The following is a 25,407-nucleotide window of genomic DNA, read 5'->3' as shown; positions in this document are numbered from 1 at the left end:
ACTTTGTCAGTCTCCCACCAAAAGATGAATAAAGCCAGCATTCCTATTTATGAGGAGCAATTAAAGTGATTTGAGCCTTTATCCTCACAATGGTTTTAACATGAGCAAGTTTTGGAATACAGTTAATTTTCAGATTTCAGTTTGGAAAACTGAATTTTCCAATTCAATTGGTAACACAAGCAACCAATAGGCTGTCTCTTGTACAAAATGGAAAATGTCAGGTCCTAAAGCCAGCTGGAAACCTATCTATCTTTCTTTTGAGGAATGTTTACACCTGCATAACAATGAAGACTGAGCAAACTTTGAAGAGCATAGTAAATGAATAGCCCATGAGCAGCAGGTAAATTTCCTTTATCTTCTCAAGCACACATGGAGAAAACTTCTGATGTCAAAGCTCTGCACATGATGCAGGAATGGGAAACACAGCCAAAAAGTCATGCAAACACAGAAACACATTTATAGCTACAAACCCTGCCTACACTCACCTGCAATGGGTGGACCAACTACCATAGGCACTGACATGAGTCCAAGGAGAAATCCGATGGCCTGGGAGACATCCTGAGCCCCAACGAGCTCGAAGGCAATGGGAGCCATAATGCAAATGAAGCACCCGTCAAACAGGCCCATGAAGAGACAGACAGCAACGAGAGCTCCAAAGACCTTGCACAGTGGAATCATCATAGACATCAGCCCAATAAAAAAGAATGAGGCCACCTAAACATGAACAAGGGAAAAAATATAAAAAATGCATTGCATCAAATTTGCAAATCTTAAGGGACCGGATGAACCTCCTTGCATTTGCAGTGAACTTGATTGCCTGCCTGTATTTACCTTAAAATAATCAGTCTCCATGGATTACCACCGTCAGAAGTTACATACTAACATAAAACAAACATGACAGGCAGAGAAATTCCACTACCCATTTCGCAAGCTTTGAAAATGCTATTGTAATCCACTATCGTACAGTGATTGTGTAAGGTCATTTCTCATGCACTAATATTGAGAAATAAGTCACAGAAATATTGAAAGTTTAAGATAGCTGGAATATTTTAATTAGACTCCTCACTGTTGTAAGTAAAAATATCAGTATTGTAAGTGTTTATTTCAGGGTGCTCATATTCAACAGGAGTGGAAACATTCAATTTTTCCACTAAAAAAAAGTGTCCTAATGTACTGCTACTACATGCAGTAAGTCACTCTTACAAAAATTTTCTAGTATCATCTTGGATTGTTTATAAGTTTTAGATTAGAGGAATAAAACAGACTTTCAGCAAAACAAAGCAGAATTTAAAAGCAACTAGAAGTGGAAACAGTTTTGCCTATGCACCATCCATATGTAAGCACTGGAAACCAACTTTCCACTTAACTGCAATAAAACATTTAGGAATCTAAATTTATCCATTACAACAAATACTCCAGCAGAAGGGAAATTCTTTCCCAAGAACTTTGGATTTCTATAATGCAGTGCAGACAATCCCCACTAGATGCCTCCCTTGCTATTCATTTTAAGAGACCAAGCGGCAAACACCTCGCAGCTGCCGATATGAAAGTGAACTAAAGCTGTTCCAAAATTCCACACTTGCACTGCCGAGTTTCTCCAAAAAATAAGGTTTATAAGCGTGGAGGGAAAGAAGTGTATATCCTCTTTCATCTCCAAGCTTCAGCATTTCTGGAAGCCGGGACTCTTTCTGCAAAATCTCCTCAGCTGAGCACCTCCTGTGTTGCCATACCCCTGTGTACTATGCACAGAACATATTTGATACCGAATTAGTACCTGTCAAAAATCAAGAGATCCAAAATCCTTAACAGAGAAACATGGCTTGATTTTTTTTCCCCCTATCTGGGGAAAACCATTATGAAATCATAATCTGGGATAAAGCAGAGAAAGCAGAATCTAGAGAATTCCCAAAGGTTCCCACGCACATGCTAATGAACAGTAATTTCCTTTATTCCCAGCTGAAAAGAGGCAGCAGGAAAATGGACATTTTCTTAGCGCTAAAAACAAAAATCAGATATTCATAAACTTCGGACCAAAGGCTCCTAGTATCAAAAATCATACACTGAGTGTCCTAGAGTTTTGAAACTTCTTGAATTTGAATCTCCAATCAGTTAATTCTGCGAACTTATTAATGGTACCCCAAACCACGTCCTTTGGAATCCACAGTTCAGAAGGAGCATAGAAGCAATAAAGACATACCTGTAAATAAATTTTTTTTGCACCAGGAATATAATCTGCAACTCTGCCAAAGATCAATCTGCCAACTCCTGAGGTAATGCCCAGACATAGCAGAAGCACTTCTTCTGGCACGCTGTCACCAAATCTCTCTTTTACGTGATTCATCTGTTTAAAAAGAAAAAATAAATTTGCTTTAGAATTAAAAGATAGACCATGGAAAACTTGAGTCAAATAGAAGTAATCTGTCAACCTCAGATTTACAAACTCAACTAGAGATGATCATCTGATTTACTCTGCTGTTACAGAGTGTGACACAATAAAAACAATTTGAAATGTGTTCTTGTTTTATTCACCATTAATGAACTTAATTCAGGAAAGCAAGAAGGCTCTGTCTAATAAAAAAAAAACCCAACACAAAAAAACCCTCAGAAATATTGTCTCCAACCTCTCTTAATTACTTACTAGTCACAGATTCAAGGGAGCACAGAAGCCACACAGGCTGTTTCCCCCTGGCTGGGGCTCTCTCAGGTGTGCAGGAACTGAGTGGTTGATGGTATTATAGATACATAAGATATTGTTGGCTATTCACAAATATTAAAATGAATGTTATATGTATAAGGTTAGAAAACTTAGTTGTATTAGTGTCGTTCCTTCTATTTCTGTTGTTGATGAAGCTTAGAAATGGTAGTATAATATACATATATGTTGAGCTATGGCATGGTATTGGAGCGGGGACTACTTTTGTTTGTATAACCCAGGGACTGGAGGAGATGGTTGGAGACCCCCTCATTCTTAGATTATCTTGTCCAGATGAAGACAGCAGTGACCAGAGCTCTGGGGGAGGAATTTACTGCATTTCTGTTATCAGAGAATGTAAATGTAAATGTAGAGCCAAGAAGATTGATTTATTGAGAAGGGGGGCAAGTAAAAAACTAAACAAAGAAACATCCAAAACTTAAGGAGAATGTTTGAATCATGTATGAGAATTTATGAATATGTAGTAGGACTCTGTTTTTAAGGGACAATCCTTTGTTAGTAAGGGGTGCTCTCTTGGCTGAATGCAGAAACACCTGTATCCGTATACTTTACTTTATTTTTATCTCCTAATTGTCTTTCTATTAAACTTTTAAATGCTAAAAAAATATGTGAACCTCGTTTTTCACAATGGGAATCACTGCAACTCTGCTCTGTGCATTAAGCCAGACACTCAGGCTACCAAATTTGCAGCAAAGCTCAGGGCAGGAGCAAGAAGCAGAAAGCTGGAGAGCAGATAGTGCAAGTGGGAGAAGCCCTCTGGAGGTCTCATCCCAACATCCATCATGTCCAAGGGCAGGGAGGAAGAGGGGCAGAAGGCAGCTGCAGTGCCAACCACAACAGCAAGCATTCCCACGAGAGGGAGCAGCTTCAGCAGCAATGAACAGGGCAGACTGGAGGAATGATTTATCAGCCACTTCAGCCTGAAGAAATAAAGGAACTGATCAATGGTCCTGACAGCAAACCATTGACCACAACAGGATGAACTGCCAGTGACAGTAATTCCAACTTTTCAAGTCATGGCAAAAAAGAAATAAAAAAATCTATATATCACCAGACTGGCTTGATGGATTTTGATTTTTTTATTTCTTATATATTTTTTTTTTTATTCTCGCTCCTTCCACAGGTTGTTTTTGGGGTTTTTTGTGGTTTTTCTGTGATTTTTTTGGGTTTTTAGTTTGCTTTTTTGTAATCATCCCCAAAGACCAGAAAATTACCCACTAGAGATTTTTTGTGCTATTGCTCTTTGGAATTGTTCTCAGCAATACCAAATATGCCAAAGTGGGCACTAAAAGATGGAGAAATCATTTTCACAGACCTGCAATCTCTGTGTTCATAAATAGTTCTCAACAAGAAAAGTAAAACAAGTAAAAACAAGTGAAAGTTCAGAGACGTGGAAGAGCAGCAGAAGAAACTGATTTTAAGTGAAGACATAGTAAGAATATTTGAGGGACAAGGTAACCACAAGCTGATATCACTTCAAGCCAGAATCCTTAATTTCTTATCTATAAAACGAAAAAGTTCCATTTTAGTAATGGAACTTCTAGAGCAAAATAGTCTCAATTCTTTCCTGGACAGAATGTTGCTATACAAGCAGAGCCCTTTTTTCCAGCAAGAAAATAGGACTTTCTGAGTAAAAGAAATTTTCTTAAATATAAAACCTATTCAGGGTTTTCCACAGAAAGCCTATTAAATCTAATATTAATTTGTCCAATATAACCAATTTTGCAAAAAAAAAACAAACCAAGGGGGTTTATTCTAGTTTTAAAGAAAAACTTCTAATTTAAATTGAAGACAGCTGCTTGCTCTTTCTGTTTTTCCCTTTGCTTTGTAAGACACATTTGGAAACAGAATCTGATGCAATTTTTCATCTGAAATGACATTTAAACATAAAAGATAAGCTGTTCTACTTATTCCCTTTCTACCAAAGGTGAGGCAAGGAAAAGCTGACAGTTTTCCCACCCCTACCTTTATGTGCTTGTCAACACCTGCTGGCCCAGCTGGCAAGAGAAGCCAAGGTGTTCCTTGCAAATTTTGTCACCTGTTCCACTTCCAGGTTTCTGCAGCCTCCAGATTGTTTAATTAGCAGGCCTGATCCATCCACTCCCTGGAGGCTTTTCAAAAGGCAAGATAAAGCTCTATTTCTAGATAACTATTAACCCTGCACCTGCAACTGAGTAACTGGATTTCTCAAAGCAACACAGGGGGTAAAATGTTGCCACTCTTCAGTCAAGGAGGGAAAATACAGAGTCAATTAACTCCTTAAGCAAGAAAATAACCACTACTCATCCCCAATTTAATATATCTAAATTAGTTGGTGGTTTGTTTTTCTGGGTGGTTTGTTTGTTTGTTTTGTTTTAGCAACTCTTAAGCAAACCATAACCTTAAAGAAAGCTTCCAATTAGATTTAAGGAGAATTTTTTTCCTCAGGAAGGCAGTGGCACAGACTGTCCAGAGAGATTGTTCAGTCTCCTTCCCTGGAGGTTCTTCAGGACCAAGTACACAAAGCCCTGAGCCACCTGGCCTATCTCTCAGAGCTGACACTCAGATCCTGAACAGCATATTCAATCTTCAGTGACACAGTCACCAAATAAGCTGCAAGCAGCAGCAGTATTAACTGCTGGAAAATACAGCAATTCAGGACTAATTCAGTGCTGTAAGTCTGAGTAGTAGCTCTGATACAAATAACTCTAGGTTAAATACATTCATGAAGTAGCTCAAACAAGATTCAGATTTCCACAGATTTATTTTTTTTTAGCTGTTAAAACTACTCAAAAATCCCACAATGAGCAATTACTTGTAAACATTCTCAGGCATTAACGCTCTCCTCATGACAGAATTATATGACTCTTCAGGCACTGTCTACAGCAGCAAAATGGGGATCCAGCCACACAAAGACCAAAGCATTTCAGTGGTGGTGTGCCTGTTCTCAGTAATGTAGCTGCTTCTTCACTCAGGGCTGTGTCCATGCTGAATTGCAGGTCTGACTTTTTCCAAATGTAGGGTAGACCTGGTTAGTTCAGGCAAAATTACAGTACAGAGCAGCACAGCTTCTTCATTATTTAAAAATATATTTTATCCTTATACAATCCAGTTTTCCAAATAAAGATATACAGCCACTGGAGACCAGAGCTAAGCGCATCTCTGGCATCAGCACTATCAGGGTGACACACACAGATCCTGTTGTCCAAATTCTCATCACGGTTAGAATGAGACTGGAAGAAATGTCAGCCACTTGGTAGTGGCTGGAATGCTGTCTGATATGCAGGTTTGGTTGACCTCTTTCCAACCAGCCAAGACACAGGTTTTTCTAAGACCTTCCCTTCAGTGCACACATATTTCAGCTATATTCACACAGTGAATCAAAGACATCAATCTGAGCAAAGCTGTAGCTCCTTTTTCTCCAAACACAAAGAACCTGAATCTGAAAGAAGTTCATGGTTATGAACCAGTAAGAAATAATTCTGTCAACCAATTTCCTCCCATGTATATTCCATTTTGGGAATTCTCAAACAAGCAAAGCTTTAGTAGGCTAAATGCAATAGCCTCTCTGGCCAAAAGAGATGGCCAACAGCAACATATAACCTAGGAAACTCTGAGCACATTAAAACCACCATTTTCTTCAATTACTGATGCAAGTCCTGCATCTGACAGTTCCACTGAAAGCAAGCATAAGGATATAAGGAAATGCTTAGAGAGTACCATTCATATACTAGAAATATTATTAACTGCTCCAAATTAAGTTTCCTGAAAGAGCTGAGGGGGTGTAGAAGCCCAGAAGATAAGGGGGCTCATGTGCATGCCTCAAACACTGATAGCCAGATAGCTGTGGAGCCAACCAAGGATTGTTGGTAATAACAGCCAAGGATTGTTGGCAATAACATACTGTGAAAGAGAACAGTGTGTGGCTGGAGAAGGGGGCCATACAAAGGTACAGCAGCTCTTTTCCAGGACAAATGTCCTTGTTCTGCCTCCTGGAGATAAGTGCAACAGAACGGTGCAAGCACAGGAATGAGGTCGAGAAGCCAGTATGGATTGTAGGGTGGGATCAGGACCAAAGAGCCTTGAAGCACCCCAACCCATTTCCAGGAAGGCCTACAGGAACAGACTGTGCATAACTTTCTCACTTTCTATACAATTTAGTTATCTCCAGGCCAGAGAGAAGTAGCCCCACCAAGTCCAGGTGGCACCCTGGCCATCCCATCAGCTGGATCAACACCGTAGCCAGGACTGATAACCTCTTTCTTTGCAGTGAATTGTCCTGGATGATTGGAAGTTTCAGAAAGTGCTAAAAAGCAGAGCATAAAGTAACTCTGAATAAGTCACTGTTTATTCTCCAACATATAGACTCACCACAAAAACTAGGGTTAAGGAGGGTGAGAAAAAGACAAAGAAACCTGGTTGCCAGTGAGCTTTATGATGCTGGGCACCAGGAAGATCATTTAAGGCAAATACATTTCTAGTCCAGACTCGACCAAAGAAACTTTTATTGGTGAGCAAAAAACCAGCAAAATGAGCCAGCAACTCCTGCACTTTTACAGAAAAGATGATCTTCATATTAAGAGACAGAAATAGCATTACTAACACCTAACCTGGATCAATTTTTAAGGGAGTGCCAATATCCTGAGGTAATTTCTATATATACAATAGCTGTCTTCACAAATATTCATATACAGATCTTCAAATAATTCCTGCTTATACACTTGCCCTGACAGTGGTAATACCATTTTTTATCTCTTGTCAATTTAAACTATGTAAAGAACAAGGAAAAAATTAAATAAACAAGGTGATTCATTACATGCCAATAGGGAAATTTTTTTTTATTCCACTGAGTAAAGCAGATTAAACAGCATAATTCATGCACTATGAAGATTCAGAAAAAGCATAATCTGAATTTCTTAAGTAAAACTGAACACAACAGTTAACAGGTTAACTGTTAAGCCTTTTTACCATAAAAACCCTAAACATTAAAAATTCAAAGAGACTCAAGGCTGACAATTAGACAGTGAAAATAATTTAAAGCATTTTTTGCTTTTGTGGGGGTTTTTTTGTGGTTTTTATTTTCAAAAAATAGCTAGTCCTGAAGCCATATGCCCTAAATAGTTATTTTAAAAAATCTTAAAGCTGTTAGTGTTATCCTAAAGAGCATGTGAAGGAAACCAGTGGCTTGGGTAGCAGCAGAAAGAAAGATAAAGCAAATAAGGCATCTTTGGAAGCTCACAGTGACTGAGCACAAGGATGCAGAATGAAGTCAGGGATCCACAAGAAATTAAATGTTATGTACACAAGGGATGAGAATTAAATTGTTGGATAAAACTTATCCTTTTAAAACATTTTTTTAAAATTATTCCTATTTGGGACTACAATCCATATTTTGCAGTCTCAGCTCTATCTGTTTCTTGTGGCTTAAAGCAGTGTTTCCAAGGCTTATTTTATGCTCAAAACTCAACTATGTCCAAAATCAGCTACTCTCAGGACATCCTAGAGAGTTACAGGTCAATCACATGAATTTGAATTTCCAGAATAACAGCAGAACTATTTTTAAACCTCTAACAGGTAACATCTCAAACTAAGGACCAACACAGATTTGTGGGGGAAAAAGGAAAAACAACCAACCACAATTTCCCTAATTTATCTCTACTCCATGCTAGGTAGCAAAACTTGCTTACAGAGGGAAGGGCAGATATAACAAATCTTGACTTTGGCCAGCATTTAGTAATTCTCTCATAATTCTTATGAGCCAGTTTAGAATGCCTGTCTAATACAAGAATAATAAAATACATAAATTCAGGACATGACATGACCTTTACATACTGCTCAGCTGATTTTTTTTTTAATGTCCTGTTTTATTCATTACTCATTATTACATGGACCATGTGTACAGAATCCAAAAATAAGACCTCACAACCAACAAATTTGATAAGCGTGACTTACGAATAAAGATTTTTTTTTAAAAGTATTATTTAAAAAGGTCCTACTCCACAGTAAGTTGGTACTAAAAAAAAAAAAAAAAAGCTGAGTAAATTGGATAAAGTACCAGCATACCTCCAAGTCTTATTTTCTATGATTTCCAAAGTGATTTGCTGGATGTCTTAGAATAGTCACAGATATATATTTACTGAGTCTTACAACTTAAAAACTTTTTATTTAGTTCTAAGCTTGGTAAAGCTCTGCTGCACATTTGATTAAAAGGAAACCTGTGACTGAAGGAAGGAATTTTCTATCATTACCACTTATATTGCACTTGTAAAAACTCAAGTAATTCTTTTCAAATCCTTGTGGCATTCACTAATGTAATAAAACGTTATCAGTTTACAATTTACGTGATTAAAACCGAGCACATTATATGATATGCTATGATTAAGAAATTATGGAATATCAAAGAAATGGATTAGAATATCCTGTACAAACACTGTCCTGTGCTACTGACGTGTCCTGAGAGAGGCTGCTGTCCTTGCTCAACAGCACCTGTGCTACTTATATCACACCTCTCAAAACTAAACTCCTCAAACCACAGGACCTAAGAAGTAAAAGCCAAACAGATTCTCAAACCTCTATTCAACCACCACAGAATTCCCAGGGCATCCATAGCACTTCAGAATTAGAGGTCTACTTGTGGTCATGGTCATAATCCCCCTCAAGCTTTCACAGACCTGGGTGAAGCACCTGACTCATTTTACTGGGAACAGAGGAAAGCTCTTAATTGTCTCAATTCTTTAAGACAGTCCTAAATACACTGCCAAGTATCTACCGGATCAGGGCCTTGAGAGATTGAATCAAGTAGTCAAATTTTCATTTAAATCCTAAGAAAAACATGATAAAGATAATCTCTCCTTCTTATACAGAAATACAGACATTTAGGTTCCCTTTTCTTCTCCTGCCTGGAGCAATCCAAAACCAATTCTCCATTTCTAGCAAAGGTTCTGCTCAGTAGTAATGAAAAATTTAACTCAACCATCAGAAAGGAACCTGAAAAATGGCTCAGAGCTTGACAATTAAGACAATCAAATAGAAAGAGCTAGGTTCTGAGATCTCCTCAATGGAAGATTCAAAACACATGGCAAGATATTCACAAGTCTGAATAGGACTTAAAAAGCAAAGAAGTTTTCCATACAGATCTTCTTGGAGCAGGAACTGGACACAAAAGGTGGTCTGTATGAGAGTGAAGGAATTTGGCAATGAGTGTTTGTTACTTTGTATGAGGACAGCAGGGCAAAAGCAGCTGTGATCTCAGGCTTCTAGGCACGTGAAGAGTTCAGCTCAAGACGTTTCAAACATCCAAAGACAGGATTTTGAGTTTACCATTAAAATAGGATTAAAACAACAACAACAAAAAGGCTAACACACTTTGCAATTTACTCTGACTTGGAACTACACACTCCATCTGCTCTCAGAATAGTTTGTACTATGCCAGAGTACATGAAGTAGAGTGCTGTTAGAGACGGAAACAAAGGAAATCACAATGAAACTCAGACCGTTCAACCTGCCAGTATTGCACAGACCTTAGGAAGACTGCTTTGCTCTTATCCTTCAGGATCACATGGTTTGTCCCTGAACATACCTGCTGCCCAATTATTTTTTTTAAAAAAAATAATTTACTTTTATTTCCAAAAAAAACCCAGAAAACCTTTTTTCTTTTTCTTTATTATTTATTTATTATTTATTTATTATTATTTATTATTGTTTTATTCTTTTTTTTTCTGTTCTTTCTGTACCTATATTGTTTATTTGTCTTCAGTATGTTTGAAAAACATATCTAAACTATGCTTTCAATAGCAGTTACAAGTATAAGTAGGAAATAATTGATTTCCTTTCCCACCACCACCCCTAATGTCCAAAGTGGACAATCTAACCAAGAATAAATACTTCCAGGTCAACATTAAGGAATACTGGATAAAAAATGGGTGCACAGGATAATGACAGAAATGGAAAAATAGAAGTGGGATAAAGGGGGAAATTTTCACTAACCTGGGCAGTCAAACTGCAGCAGATGTTGAGATCTGAAGGGAGATAAATGCAAAGATTAGAAAAGCAAGTAAAGCAAGGGGAGCCACTGAAGATTTTGGGTCTCATAGATACCTGCTTAACAATTACATCAGACCTTTACAAAACCAGTGTCTTGTTAGCCTTCCATTGGAGAAAGAAATGTGATAGATTAAGTGGATGAGAAAGGTAATAGTGCTAGAACTGACAGCTATACCTAGCTTTAGCTTTTTTAGAATTTCTACAGTGTAGAGAAATCTGTTTGACACACAGTTACGGTTAGTACTGGACATAACTTAAAAGATACTTTCCTACCATTACAAGACTAACATCAGATTCTGGACAATAAAAGATGTGGTAGACTTCAGACAAATGACTGATGTAGGAGATCTGAAGAAATGAAGAGGTTCCTTGAACAGTAGCACATTAAAGGAAGTGAATGGAGTGATGGAGGCTGTTTTGTTCCAGTATGAATTAAAAAAATAAATATCCAATTACACCCATTGGATATTCAGCATCATTTTACACAACATTCTAAAAAGTAGCAAATTTATGACATAATACAGGTGGTTCACAAAACAGACAGTACTTACCTTCCAAGAACTGATGTGTCATTTCCTTACAAGATGTGTTATGTGTATACACCTTATTGTGGATATGCAGACTTTGTACATTAAAGTTTAGAGATTTTTGGTTACTAGAGTCCTTAGAGTATACACAAGACCCTTCAATATGCTCTGCCCTCAGACACAGAGGAAAACATTTATCTCTGTGCTTGCATTTGTCTCCACTTTGGAGTCCAGGGACATAAGAATTAAAGGGAGGAGAGAGGGTGTAGGATCAGGATTTTACACACAATGCAAAGCCCGAAGAGCTTCACATATTGCAGGTTAAATCCTTTCTACTCTGGCTCCTTGGGCAGGTCTCCCACTGCAGAGAACATGGAGCCACTGCCACTGTCTGTGGACAAGGGCAGAAGCTAAAACCATCATTTCTCAAATGAGGAGATGTAATTTAGAGATGTCACATCTAACAACATTTAGGGAACACAACATCAGTGTGTTCTCCCCTCAGGGGAGGCTTAAGTGTTACAGAAATATTTATAAGAGATGTTATGGATGATGATTAGGGTCTTGGGCAGAACATCAAACCCTGCAGTGTTTCAGAGATCCATCCTATCATAGCTTATCCCAATACAGCAGCTCAGATCTGCCTGAAGAATCTCAGGTGGTTTCTATACCCCCTTTATGTTTTCCAATATAATTCTTCCTAACAACCCAAAGCTTTTGCCTGGGTATAGTACAGTTTACAAGTGGAAAATGTCAATTTTGCGATAGGCAAAATAGATGGAATATTTTGTCCTGAATAAGTTTCAGAAACTTCCAGATTATGTGGAAGTAAATGCAGCTTTCAAATTACAAAACAAGTATTTCAGACAAGTTCCTATGAAAGCTGTAACTACAGAGGCTCTTACAAGAACTTGGCTCTTCATTTCTCCAAGCTGATTGCACAAGACAGATTTTATTGGCACATATTTTAGGGGGCAAAGGTTCAAACACACTGAATTTGCACAGCAGAATCTGATCTCTTATTAACAAAAACAAGGCACATCACTGATAGAGAATGAGAAACGGGCAGAGACAAGCCAAAATAGATGTCTCAAAGAACAGAGCTGAATATCAAGCCATCCTCAAGGCTTGATTTCAAAAGGTACTCCAAGGTGATAGAGTAGTTGTAGAACAGTCAAATCACACAAAAAACACAGAACTTACACTACAGATCAGAAGGTGGGGGGAAGGAATCAAATCTGGCAAAAAAAGTTTGCATCAGCTCTAACCCATATCAGCAGTTCTCCTGTTAATTATGATGTTTCTGAAGTGAAAAGGACTTTTCTTATCTAAAGAGCAGGAACAAAATAGATGTTCCAGCAAAAGATAGGAAGCATAAACCACCAGACAGCACTATCTTTTTGTCCAAGGACAGACTATGTAGGCATAGCACTAGACTCAGCAACTTCAAAGTGACAAACAAGATCTGGAGACAGACACAACCACCCAGAGGACAGACTAATATTTATCCAAGTTGTCTGATTTTGTGATGCAGCCAAGAAAATGAGTTTGTTTATATGCATGAAAAACTTCTTTTGACTAACATGTACTCTACAGAAACTCTAGCCAGCTTCATGATTCTCCCATTAATAAAATTGCTTGGAAGCATCTTTACTTTTCATTCTGAGATGCATTTTCTTCTCCAAGAATCCTAGAGCAGAGTCCAAGGTGATGTTTTGTTTCTCAGCAGAAGCATCTACCTTTTTTCACTAAGCATTAGGTCTGCAATCTCACTTCCCTGTTCTCTGGAGGTCCAGATGAGCCTGGCATGTGCAGATTTCAAAGAAGCAATGAGGCATTGAATCTTCAGCATCTATCTATGGAGGGCATTAAATCCAGGACTTATTTGCCTACCAAGACAGATCCTCCTAAGAAAGTTGTTGGAAAAAATGGTCAGACACAAACCATTTTTTCACCTCTTAAACACAAAGCAAAGAGACAGAACACATGCATTCCACATAGCTACTGCTAACCAAAAAATCTCTACATATCCAACTATGTACCCATTGTGGAATATGAGCATGGATTAGCATTCAACAGGAAAAGCCAGATTTACACAGTAAATTAAGAAATAGGCAGCAAAGCAAGGTGAGAGATATTGAAATATTTTTCCTGAGTTGCTCTGAAGTTTTAAGAGGACAGTCAGTGTCATGATAACTTTCACACTGTGTATCAATTAATGGGTAGCTTTGTTTACAAGCCTGCAGCCATATTTAAACCATAAGCCTAATTTTCAAATATATCTAGCCATTCTTCAGGAGTATTTTCTTCATAACAAATATTTAAATTTAGAAAGGTAAACTTTATCAGGACAGATTTTTAATGCATTGTCTGCCATCCAGTTGCTTTTTAAAAAGTAGAACACATAATAAATATGTGCACTTTTTTTTTAAACTACTTGGTTGTTAAATTCAACTTTTTCATCCTGCAAGGGACAAATACTATAAATAAGGCAGGACCTATCATTAGTAAGAGGCATTTAAGAAAACTAACTTCTAAATCAAGCCATACTTGTAAGCAGTCCAAGACAAATTACTACAGGACTGAAACACTGCACTGAAATTAATAAGATGATATTATCAGTCCTAGCAGTATTCCTCATAGAGGCTGAATATTGCTAAATCAAAATAACACAATACTGGGCCCCTATCTGTAAATGTGCCATAATTAATATTTTCCTAAATTCATACTGAAACTTGGGAATGACTTTAGTCACTGCTTATTGAGGACCAGACAGTGACAACATCCAGTATTTTTTTCACCCTGCTAAATAAAGCACAAAAAACAACCACATCTTGTAAGCTACTGAGCATGTGACCTTGTATCAAATTTTAACAGAAATTACCTGACAAGCTCCTAAGAATTAAGGATGCATGATTCTGACTGAGTAAACATTTTTTTAAGGGTAAGAGAACAATATTAAGCCCATAACATCAGACTGCTGAAAAGCAGAAGTTCTCTATTTGTTATTGAAACAAACACAGGACAAGTGGCACAGAGACTAGGTATACTTCCTTTCAAATATAACTCATTTCTTTGTGAGATAGTCCTTACTAAAAACACTTGGAAAGAGCATTTTTCATTAATTCCACAGATTGCTGTTATGAATTTACAATTTAAACCAAAATAGACTAAGCAAGGATTTTATTTGTCTGTCTGCCTATTTTAGAGAGGCACAAAAAAACCCCAAAACAACTCAATCACTTGTTTGGACTGGTTTTAAAATTGAGAGGAAGAAGAACCATTTGATTTAGTATCTTATGATTTATCAGTATGTTCTTCAACAATCTCAATTAATGCTGAAAGTATATAACAAACTTAAGTCCAAACTTATTTATAGTCTTTATCTCAACCCAATTCCCAAGTTACATGTAATGGAACACCTATTAATGGAATTTGACACCAATTAAACTGGGATAAGAAAAGCTTTCCCTTTTGGTTCTCCCCTGCAAGAGCCAAAAGGAATCTGATGCCTGATACCTACCAGTCAGGATTCATGTCAAGGAGCTGGGAAGAGTTACCAGTTCCTATCTAGCATGCCATATAATCAATTTGTTAGTGGAATTAATTTTAATTAGAGCCTGTTTAATGAGCAGGCTGTTCCTTTGACTTTAGCAGCTTTTACTCTGCATAGCAAATACAGTGCAGAGAATTAAATTAAAAAGGCTTGGCTAATTCTGTTCTTTCAAAGCCCAAAAATGTTTTCACTTCTTTTTTACTACATGTAGTAATACAGCATGGATTTACAGCATGTATTCTCCTTCCCAATATGCTTCAGAGGACATGACATTCACTGTATAAGTGTTTTTTTCTTAGGGCACTTGTAACCAGCATCCCTGTCTAGCAGTCTGGCTGCTGTCAGCCATCCCTAACACTGGTAAAAATTCAAGAATTTTAACATAACAAAAGCTGTCACTTGCCTAAGGATCATGTCCCTTTTCCGGTATTACTACCGTTTTAAAAATACAATAAACAATGAAGCAATAGCAACTTTCATTTTCAAAAGCTGAGGAAAATAGTCTCTGGTCTGGTAGATCTACCAGTGAAAAAAAATTTATTTTTTCTTATAGCCTTTGACATATTTTTAAGTACATACTTCTATGTACTTCTGGAATTACGCAAAGTGTGGCTTTTTTATCAAAAGCAGACAAAACTGGGATAAGAAACATCCAGAGCTATCTACTTGAGCTGAAGTATCTGTGTTGAAGGGCACAATCCATGCTGAGCCTTCATAAACACTGATTTATGCACTTTCTCTAATACAGGGGCTTTAAGGAAACTTGAGAATTTAGATACAAGTAAATTAAAATGAAAACTTTTGGGTGTCATGGAGGGTTTTGACCAGAACTGTTTGGTCTAAGTTTTAGTAAGAGTTAAATCTTCCCCTCTCAAAGGGGGCACACAAAGCACATGTCCGCCTACCATTGAAGATTTTATGTTGTTAACACTTAAGCATCATGGTTTCTCTGAAACTCTGAGCAAAAAGAGTATCTTAATATAATTTTGAGGTAATTTTTAAAATACTAGATTCTAACAGTACACTGGAGTAAGTTTTGTGGTGTTATCAAACACTATACTAGAAACATTCCCAATCAAATAATTTTCCTATACTGGAGATTTATTTCTTAAGCAGAATTTGTGCCAATCTGGTGGGGGGAGAAAGCACTCCACAAGAGTGAGAACACCCTATAAAAAACTTATATTATTATAATATGATCTAGTATACTATAACATAAGGGGCTTTGCCCTCTACAAGCCAACTAGCTTCTTTAGTCTGACTTATAATCAGGAAGCAGTAATACAAGCATCTTCAAAAAAAACCACAAGCTTTTTGTTCAATAAATATATTTTAGAAGTTCTTTGTGCCTGCTTGTATAGCCTTATTCTTCGGTACTCTGCAAGGGGTAAGAATCATTTATGACCTATTCAAAAGCTTATTCTAGAACACTTGACTCCTACTCCTCTGAAGTTGGTTTTATTTTAAAGCATCTCTACAAAGCTCATGGGGAAATAGCACAGGATATCATCTGGATTGTATAGTCCGCTGAAACAGGCTAATTTGAAGTGTTATACAATAAGATCTACATGATTAAAAACTAAGTTACAAGAACTAACCATTAATACAAGTCAGTTTACAGCTGCTCAAAAACACACTAGCCCCCACCATAAGGTAATTTTAAAAATAAATATCTCATGCAGAGTCAGTAATCTAATCAATTACCAGAAGCAGTGACAACCACTTGTTACATTGCATAAAAACCTGCTTTTAAGGCATTGACAATTTTTTGACAGAAGATAATTATTATCATTAATCTCACTGTTCTATCATGGGTAAATAATGAGTATTAAAATGACCCTTCTGTTTTCATACTAAGTTCTACTAGCCCATGCTCTATCAACTCTTAATATGAGGATGTGTGATGGTCTCAAAGCAGCATCTCATTGGAGATTGTGGGCTTTTCCCCCACCTTTCCCTTTTAAGCCTTTTGGTTTACACTACCTCAGTTTAGAGAGCACCACCAGCAAGCTGCCCAGCAATAATTCACCATTTAAGCAGCGCAAGGTGTGCCAGCCAGCCTGATAGAAATGCACACATCTCCCAGCTGCACCAAATTTCTTACTTTAGGAGTGTACTACAGAAAAAACAGCTGCTGGGCAAACAACTCTAGTCCATGTACAGGAAATGGCTGATTGCCATCTTCCCCATCCCCAGAAGCCAAAGCCCCATCAGCTGCTGCAGACAGCAGTAAAACGCAGCTCGCCTGGCAGCTGGGAGGGACAGGGGAAGAGCAGCAGTTATATTAATGCTGAACTAGTAAACTACAAGGCTGAAGTTTGAGAGACAGAAAAATCCAGGTATTTTGCTTTTAATAAACCTGAAAAATGGTGGCTATAATAGATCCTGAAAACTGTCACTTGAACATACCTCAATACAAAGAAACAAAAATTACGCTTCTAATATGTTTCCCACTGTTTACTCCTTTCACATTTCCCCTAAAACACACAAGTGTTACTGGCAGTATATGCAGGTGAGTACCAGAATAAAGAATTCTCTTTGAAATAGTATAGAATATTTTTCAAATCTACTTTTTCATGGTTAAAGTATTTTAAACCCTGCATTGAGAACAAAGATTTTAACTGGCTTAACTAATACTTCTGATCAAAGCATTCTTTTAATAAGACAACAACTAAATTAATTTTGTATTTCTCCCAGACACAACTTGCAGTTTAAATCTGGTTTCCTATCACCAATTGCTTTCTAAATCAATAACACAAAGGCAGGCAAGTATGTATAGTTTCAAACACATCACACGTAGGAAGAAACGTGCACTTACCAAGTGAACATAAGGCACAAAATATCCAAAAAGTGCAGCTGGGATCCCAAAAGCCCAGATTCGGTAACTGAGAACTTTGAAAACGGAGAAATTGCAAATCTTTCTCGCAGGAGGTAATTTGAATTTTCCCTTCTTTCCTCCCTCCTTTTCTTTGGTGTTGGGAACAAGAGGTTTGTATGTAAATCCAGCCAGGAACAGAACAAACATAAGGATGCAGAGGACCCTCAAGGTGTTGTACAGGTCGACAGAGTCGATCAGGACCCTCAGGAGGAAGGGCAGTGACACTGTGAACAAGCTGCTGCCCGCAGTGACAATGCCATTCACCAGTCCAAGGCGCTTCTTGAAATAGTGCCCGAGAATGACCAGGGATGGCTGGTAGGCAAACGAGCAGCCACAGGCAAACAAGATCCCATAGGTGAAATACAGAGGCTCAATGGTGCTGTACCAAAAGAAAAGAACAAACCATTAGTGTTTCGTAAGGCAGTGGATGCTCATTCACCTGGAAGTGACGACAAAACTCTTAATCAATCAATCAACCAACAAAACTCACTACTGTAAATAAGAATTTGTATATATACTTGCAGTTAAATAGCACTGTATCAGCTTAATTCAGCAACTATTCTACCTATCTCTTTCCACTGAAAAATTTCATAGACTTCACTGAACAGGTAATAAAAAGAAAAATTACACTCAATTATAATTACATCAAATAGTGTGGCTAAAAAAAAAGTTTTAAAAAATCATTGTCTGGGCAAATTAGCCAAATGTAAGTTCAACCATTGCTGGGTTTTTGGATACTTATTTTCCAAAGAAAATTGTGTTGTTTTGATTTGCACATTTCCTCGTTGCTAGCAGCTCAAATGTAATACTGAACTCTCCTCATGAACCCAGAAAAATCAAGTAAACAATTTGTTATGACAGTAAAGTAACAAACATGGCACACATCATTAATACTGAAAAATAAAGTATTTAAATACTGACAAAATATTGTAATGTAACATATTGATAAATTATAGACTCCTTAGGTATTAATTTTTTTACACAAATAGTCTCCTTTTGAATAAATATTTTAAATTCAGTGTTTTGATATATATATTGAATATGCTAAGAAAGAACTAAAAAATATTGTTAATAAGAAATGAAAAATCTCATAGTAAGGTGTGTCTTCATCATAAAGTTCACTATTATTACCATTTACTCTACAACTGAAATAAATTGACCACAAATATGTGACATCAGTAAAAAGTACTTGTGCAAGAAATGTTAAAAGTATGAAGTAACAGCATCAGTATAATTAAATTAGTGCTGTAGTGTAAGTTAGTGAAAGAAAACATTTTTTAACATTTAGATGGAGGCAGGGGGCAAGAAATATTTATATAAGTTTTCTAAGGTGGCATATGAGAGTTTATATAATTTATGTACAAAATTTTGCTTTATTTACAATGAAACCTCACCTCTTGTTTTATCAGTGAACACCTTCTTTTAAAGCACTTCTGGAAAACAGTTAACCTTTTTGACTTTTTTAAACTTTTTTTTAACTTTTTTTCTTAAAGGAGCATGAATGCTTTACGTAGTGCTTTTCATCACAGGATGCCAGCACTCCTCTGTACAAAAATAGATTCCACAGGCTTCCTATGCAATTAAAGAACTTCTTAGAAAATAGTATTTGACTAACAAAGATCTGACTCCAGGAACTCTGGTTTTGTGTATTATAGTGAAAAATAATTACTTGTGTAACATAATATTGTCACTTTCTATATTAAACTATCAATTTCTGAAACTGATGATGTACAACATAAGCCAGCAGAAGCAACATAAGGGGGAAAGGCTTATTACCTTTATTAATGGAAAGTAAGCAGGAAAAATAAAACCAGAAGTTACAAAATGAGAGGAGCAACATCATACAGTGAAGACAGAGAATTTTTGCTTCCATATGAAAATTCATTTAGAGTCTGCAGCACAACATACATATTAAAATATTGTCCTGCATTATAAACACATCTCAATTTCCTAAGACATAAAATTTATATTAAGAAATTAGTGAAATGCAAAAGCAGTAGATTTTACTAACATTTTTCTGGTTTACAATATTTTACTTCTAGAACACTGACTTCTGTATCTGAACCATACTCCTCTGATGAACTGATAACATCATGGGCATATCAATCATTTTAGTGTGAGTAACATAATGAAACACCAAATATGCACATCAACCTGGCATGTACTCTTACAAGAATTCATCTCTCAAAGTGCTCTTCAAAGCTTAGTTAAGCTGAAATGTTTTTAAAGCCTTTACAAAACATCTTGCTCTTGCAGAGTACAAGCACAGAAAAGACATTTTCACAAGCTTTTTGCCTGTATAAATACATTTGCACCTAAGTGGAAAGCTCTTCTAAATGTGGCTTGATTGTCCCTATACTTATTCTGCTAAGAGTGGGGAAAAAAATTAGTCTGAGAATGAGAGGTAACTGGATTATTTTCCTGCTACTTTTACATCCTACCTTCACTAACCAGTTTCTGACAATGACTAAGTAAATTTCCTGTTTCCTCATCTTCTACAGGCTACATTCAACAAATCAGTTGCTCTTGAATTCCTTAAGATTTACTCTGCAAAAGTTACATACAAATGAAAAAATTAAAAGAAACATAAAAATTAATTGCAAACTAGAAGGAAAAACAAATAAGCCTTTAGTGTAGTCAATATACCAAGGTCTTCTCTATCTCCATGTTTGGCAATTGGACCAGTAAGAACAGAAGAAAACATCCAATTTCACTAGAAGTTTAACAGCATCCTGGAGGCCCTACTGTGTTTTTCCCACAATTAAAAGTGTCTCAAAAGAAAATTAAGGGGACAGACAGAAGGTTTATGTACCTGTTAAAACACAGCATAAATCATGCAAACATGTACACTTATCCTGGACAATGCTGCTGATCTTACAGCACTAGTCTTGCTGTTGATATATTTACATATAGAAATTCCTGTTAAATAGGGACTGTTGACTTTATTTATAAACATTACATTTTCAAAAATATTTTTTGAATTGAAAGTTCACAAGTCATAGTTTGAAAGACAAAGCCAAACAAAACAATTTTTCTACAGATAATAAGGTAGCATTTTTTACCCCTTCTGTTGATTAGGCCAACATTACAACACTAAAAAAATGATAAAATACTTTGAAAGTTATGAATTTAAGCTTTTTACCTTACAAAAGAACTCGAAAGGAGTCCAACAAGCCCTACTGCAGCTCCAATAACAGCTACTTTTCGACAGCCAAACAGGTCTGTGAATATGCTGACTATTGGGGAACAGAAGAAGACCATTCCCATAGAAAGAGAGCTCACCCATGCTGCAAAATAGAGAAGAAGAAGAAAAAGACAACATTTAGAAGATCAAGTAATTTCAGCTTCCAGTTAATACTTGTTTTCACCTAGGATTTTATGTTGCTGAACTAAAGTTGGGCAGCAACCGGGTAACTATTTTAAAAACATTTAATTACCTCTTAAAATATATTTATCTAACATGGTAAAAAATGCTAACAATTTACATAATCAACTAATTTAGATTTTGTCAGCTCAAAGAATGCAATTAACTTTTTTGTAGCTATTGTAGCTATTACTACAATTACTGTATTTTTTAATAAATACACAGACATTTCTCTAGTAACTAACCTAATATTTAAACTGATGCCTAGGTCATTAAAGATACCTTTGAGGATCCATATCCATTCTGTCATGAGTTAGTTCATTTCACTTGACTTAATGCTAGACCTTAATGACTTTAAACAAGTACATTTGCTGGAAAAAAAATTGGTAATTTTTTAACTTCATTACTAAATGTAGATCATACTGAATACCAGTAATAAGTAATCAACAATAGGCATTTATACTGTAATATACACATTAGGAACATGATTTTACTTTTATCTAAACAAACTTGAGTTAGTAAAACCACTTCCATATATAATGGGAAAATTTCACTACTTTTGATACCTCTCCAACTTTACAGACATTGTGAAAACTGTACTTTGTTTCTTAGATGATTAAGATTCGATCCAGGTGAGTCCACTATAGTTTCAGCCACAAGTGGTGGTTTTTTAGCACAGGTAATAGTTACAACTAATATGTTTGATATCTATAGTAACATATATATTGGAAATGTCCCTGACTATATGGGGGAAAAAATGGTCCAAACAGAAAGAGGAAAAAGCAGCTAATTCAAAATGAATTGGAAAGAAATATTTTAGCTTCATTTTGAATTGTATGGAAGACATACCAACTCTTTCAACCTGAAAGAGTTTTAAATTTGTGTAACTGGAAATTTGTTTAGAATATCATTCCTAAAGACATAGTTAGATAAACAACTGTAATTCAGTGATGAAGGCAAATAAAATCATCTGGAAAAGTGTATAACCACAAGACTAAATGAAATATATTTGCAAGTAGATCTACCACTATCAAGGCTTATGAGATGTGTTGTTGAAGTGCCAATGAGTCCTACACATTGACTAAGACCTCACTGTGCAGTGCACTAAGAGACAGAAAAAGAAATCAACGAGCAAAAACTTGTTTCTTCCAAGAGTTTACAAACTAAATGAAAGGCAAGAGAATAAATGGCTGGAGAAAACCAGAAATGAGTACAAGAAACAAAGCCTTTCTTTTAGGAGGAAACAATGCTTTTAATGAATCATGGCCTAAATGCTTGGGGAAGGGAGGGAGAGGTGTGTTGCTGGGATTTTTCATCATGTGATGAAATAATAGAGTTTCAAGGCACAATCTAAAGAGTGAAGTACTTTTATGGCCATTTCCTGTATAGAACTACACTATATACAAAGCCTCTGCAGCAAAAACTCAAGCTGTATGAAAGGACTAGCAGAAGAGACTAGGATGCACAAAGACCCTGTGACACTGCCTGAAGAGTTTATGGAAGTTATGGAAGAGTTTAGTCCTTCTCTGCAGTACAGGAATGCTCAAAGGCACCTTGGGTGTGGCAGGACATAACTCCTCTGAGATCTGTCCCCTATTACAGCCCAGATGGCCCCTGATGGGACAAGATATTACACAAACCACAGTTTGTAAGCAGGAGTCTGAGGGACAAGATGCTCTCATACAGCTGGAGACCAGTCAGTCTACAAAGCTTCTAGGAAGTCCAACTTCTACAAGATTCCTCATCCTTTTACTTATCTTTCCCAGAGCAAGCCTGCAGTTTTACTGTCCAAAGGAAACTGCAAACACCAGGGGACAGAATGTCCATTCCAGCCTGTCACCCTCCCAAATAAATGGTGGCTACACCACCATGAACAGCCCTCACCACCATTGCGTGATTTGCAGGGCAGCCCTAAGAACCAGAGTCCCCTCCTGCAAGGCCAAGAGGCAGCTAAGTCTTGGGAAACAGCCACCAAAGTTCCACATGCTATGAAGGTATCAGGGAATGACTGAACCTCCTCTGTCACCTTTCCTGTCCAGGTACAAAAAGATACAAAGGCAACAGACACAAGACAAGCCCACCAGAGAGAAATGGTTTTGAGAAACCAATTTCACATGGACTCTATTCATGGAGACAAAACAGGCAAAGAGAGTGGGCATCTGAAACTGAGCTTAAGTAGCTTGCATAAAGTAACAAATGAAATTACTTTAGAGGTACAGGATGTGATTTTATTACCATTCTCCTTAGTGAAGTCAAAGTTTACAGTGTTCTTTAATGTCCTATACATCTAATAAAACCATTGGAATATAAAAGGCTGAAGTGAAGACATTCAGCTCAAATTAAACTAACATGTTGATTTTGTCTCTTTGTGCTTCCAGATACTCATGAAAAAACTATGCTTTTTATCACCAGATTCTCTCCTTATTATTACAATAATGACAGGGCAGAGCCTAACAGAGAAGGTTTCCACTGGTTTTCAATACAATCAATCAATTAAGATAAATGATGATGCCTTATCTGAAGTATTTCAGAACAGAATGGTCATATGGGAATAAGTCCCACCACAGAAGTGGGAGCCCATGCTGTACCACTTATCTACCTAATGAAAACTGGAGCCCTTTAAATCACTACTTCAGGTTAGAAAGCTGCTCTCATTAGCCTACAGAAATGTAATTTAGAGACTTGGTCGGCATGTCTTGTATGGACAACTTTATCACTTATTGAAAAGAGTGTTCTTGAAGTTTAAGTTCACATGTATGCATAGATCCAGAAAATGTACTGTCTTCTTCCTTTGTGAAAAAACCTAGCACCAAAAATAAAAATAAACAGTACATGAGTAAATCTTTAAATGCCCTAAGGCAAATAATTCTTGCTGTGATTTCTTCATTCTACAAAGAAATGTGTGGCTTTAAAATATATTCAATAGATCCAAGTAATTTTCGATCTCACTTTAAGTAAGTTTCCAAGCACCCTTACACTTTTTCCTGCAGTATGAAAAACATACATTGAATTGTCTTCCACATTTTTTCAAACAGATGTTACAACTGTCCTTAGTAATACAAAAAATTACAAATGCAGCTTGCCAGAATACTGAGAGCTCTCTAGAGCATTTATTACATATTAATTAAAGTATTTCTCCTCCAGGCTACTGGCTGCTTTCCTGGCACAAGCTGGCCATATTCCAGAGCTGCTAATTCAGATATTAATACAGCACCTAATTGCTACATATAACTGCATTCATATACAAAACATTTTGATTGCTATAGAAGAAAACCTATTCAAATTCTAAGGATTTAAACACTCCTTAAGGCACTGGAAGATAAGAATTAGCTCCTCAAAACATGGGATTTTTTGTAGATTTAACAATTCCCAGGCTTCCCTAGAAGATGGAAAAGTAGTCATCTTTAAGATAAAAGTATCAGACTAGAGAGCAGCTCTAGTACTGAAAAGTCTGTTTGCTTGTTCTGTGCCACTGAAACACATAATGGATTACAAAAACTCAAAACTTCTACAACTAGTATTCAAACATGAAAGTCACAGCTACATGTTCTTTCCTGATCAGTTCACTGAAAATCTGAACATGTATTCTGATAGTTCTTTAATTATTTCCTGTGTTCAACAGTCTACAGCAATGCAACTATACCACAAATTCCAAAAATATGCTGCTATTTATGATTCTTTAAAAATTAAAAAAATTACTTTAAATAGTGTCTTTATTATATAGTATCTTAATATCTGAGTACTCTGAATTATTTCCATTGTCACAGTTAGATTACACAATACATATTTATCTGCCAAATTATAAACCAAGCTATTAAGTATTTTAGTTCATTTTTTTAGAGTCAAGAACTAGGATTTACAGGACAACAACAAAAAGAAAACGTTATCATGTTCTATTGAAGTGCTTTATTGTGCACAAATTTAAATAAATGCTATTCATACAAAACATTCTTCTTTAAAGTCAAAATTTTCTAAGCATTACAGTAAGGAACTTTTATCCTCAGGTGTCTTTCAAGTGGTTGGCTCAACACAGTATTAACACCCTTCATTATTCAACAAGCTTCAAGGTTTTTTTTTAAATATTTTCCCTTGAGATTGTTCTGGTTGAGGAAGGGAACAAAATGCTACTGTCTAGAAGACAAGCAAAATGAGGCAAGAAAAATAAAGGCACTTAACTTCTAAAAGCTGAATAAGCTTGAATAATATTTAGCTTTCACTAAGTTATTAGTTACAATTTATGCAAGAATAAGGAAGTCTGTATGTACTCTCCCAGCCTCAAACCATTAACAGCTGAGAGACTTTGTAAGCCTATTATTATTTGGTTTTCTTTATACATAAATTTGGACA

At 36.5% G+C, this 25,407-nt stretch overlaps 1 protein-coding gene across 1 annotated transcript in view; it reads right to left on the bottom strand.

The window, feature by feature from the left end:
- The window catches only part of SLC16A10 (solute carrier family 16 member 10), a 65,638-nt gene that overhangs the window by 4,914 nt on the left and 35,317 nt on the right, over positions 1–25,407 (bottom strand). Inside the window, exons 2-5 of the mRNA XM_023923943.2 lie at positions 20,839–20,983; positions 17,637–18,075; positions 2,198–2,341; positions 486–714 (exon numbers count right to left, since the gene is read on the bottom strand). Of these exons, the coding sequence (XP_023779711.2) occupies positions 486–714; positions 2,198–2,341; positions 17,637–18,075; positions 20,839–20,983 (957 nt within the window). The remainder of the gene's footprint in view (positions 1–485; positions 715–2,197; positions 2,342–17,636; positions 18,076–20,838; positions 20,984–25,407) is intronic.

Source organism: Cyanistes caeruleus, chromosome 2 (assembly GCF_971803275.1).
Source record: "Cyanistes caeruleus chromosome 2, bCyaCae1.hap1.1, whole genome shotgun sequence".
In the NCBI taxonomy this organism is placed as follows: domain Eukaryota; kingdom Metazoa; phylum Chordata; class Aves; order Passeriformes; family Paridae; genus Cyanistes; species Cyanistes caeruleus.
The sequence above is the reverse complement of the archived record's forward strand: the minus strand, read 5'-3'. Positions and strand labels throughout refer to the sequence as shown.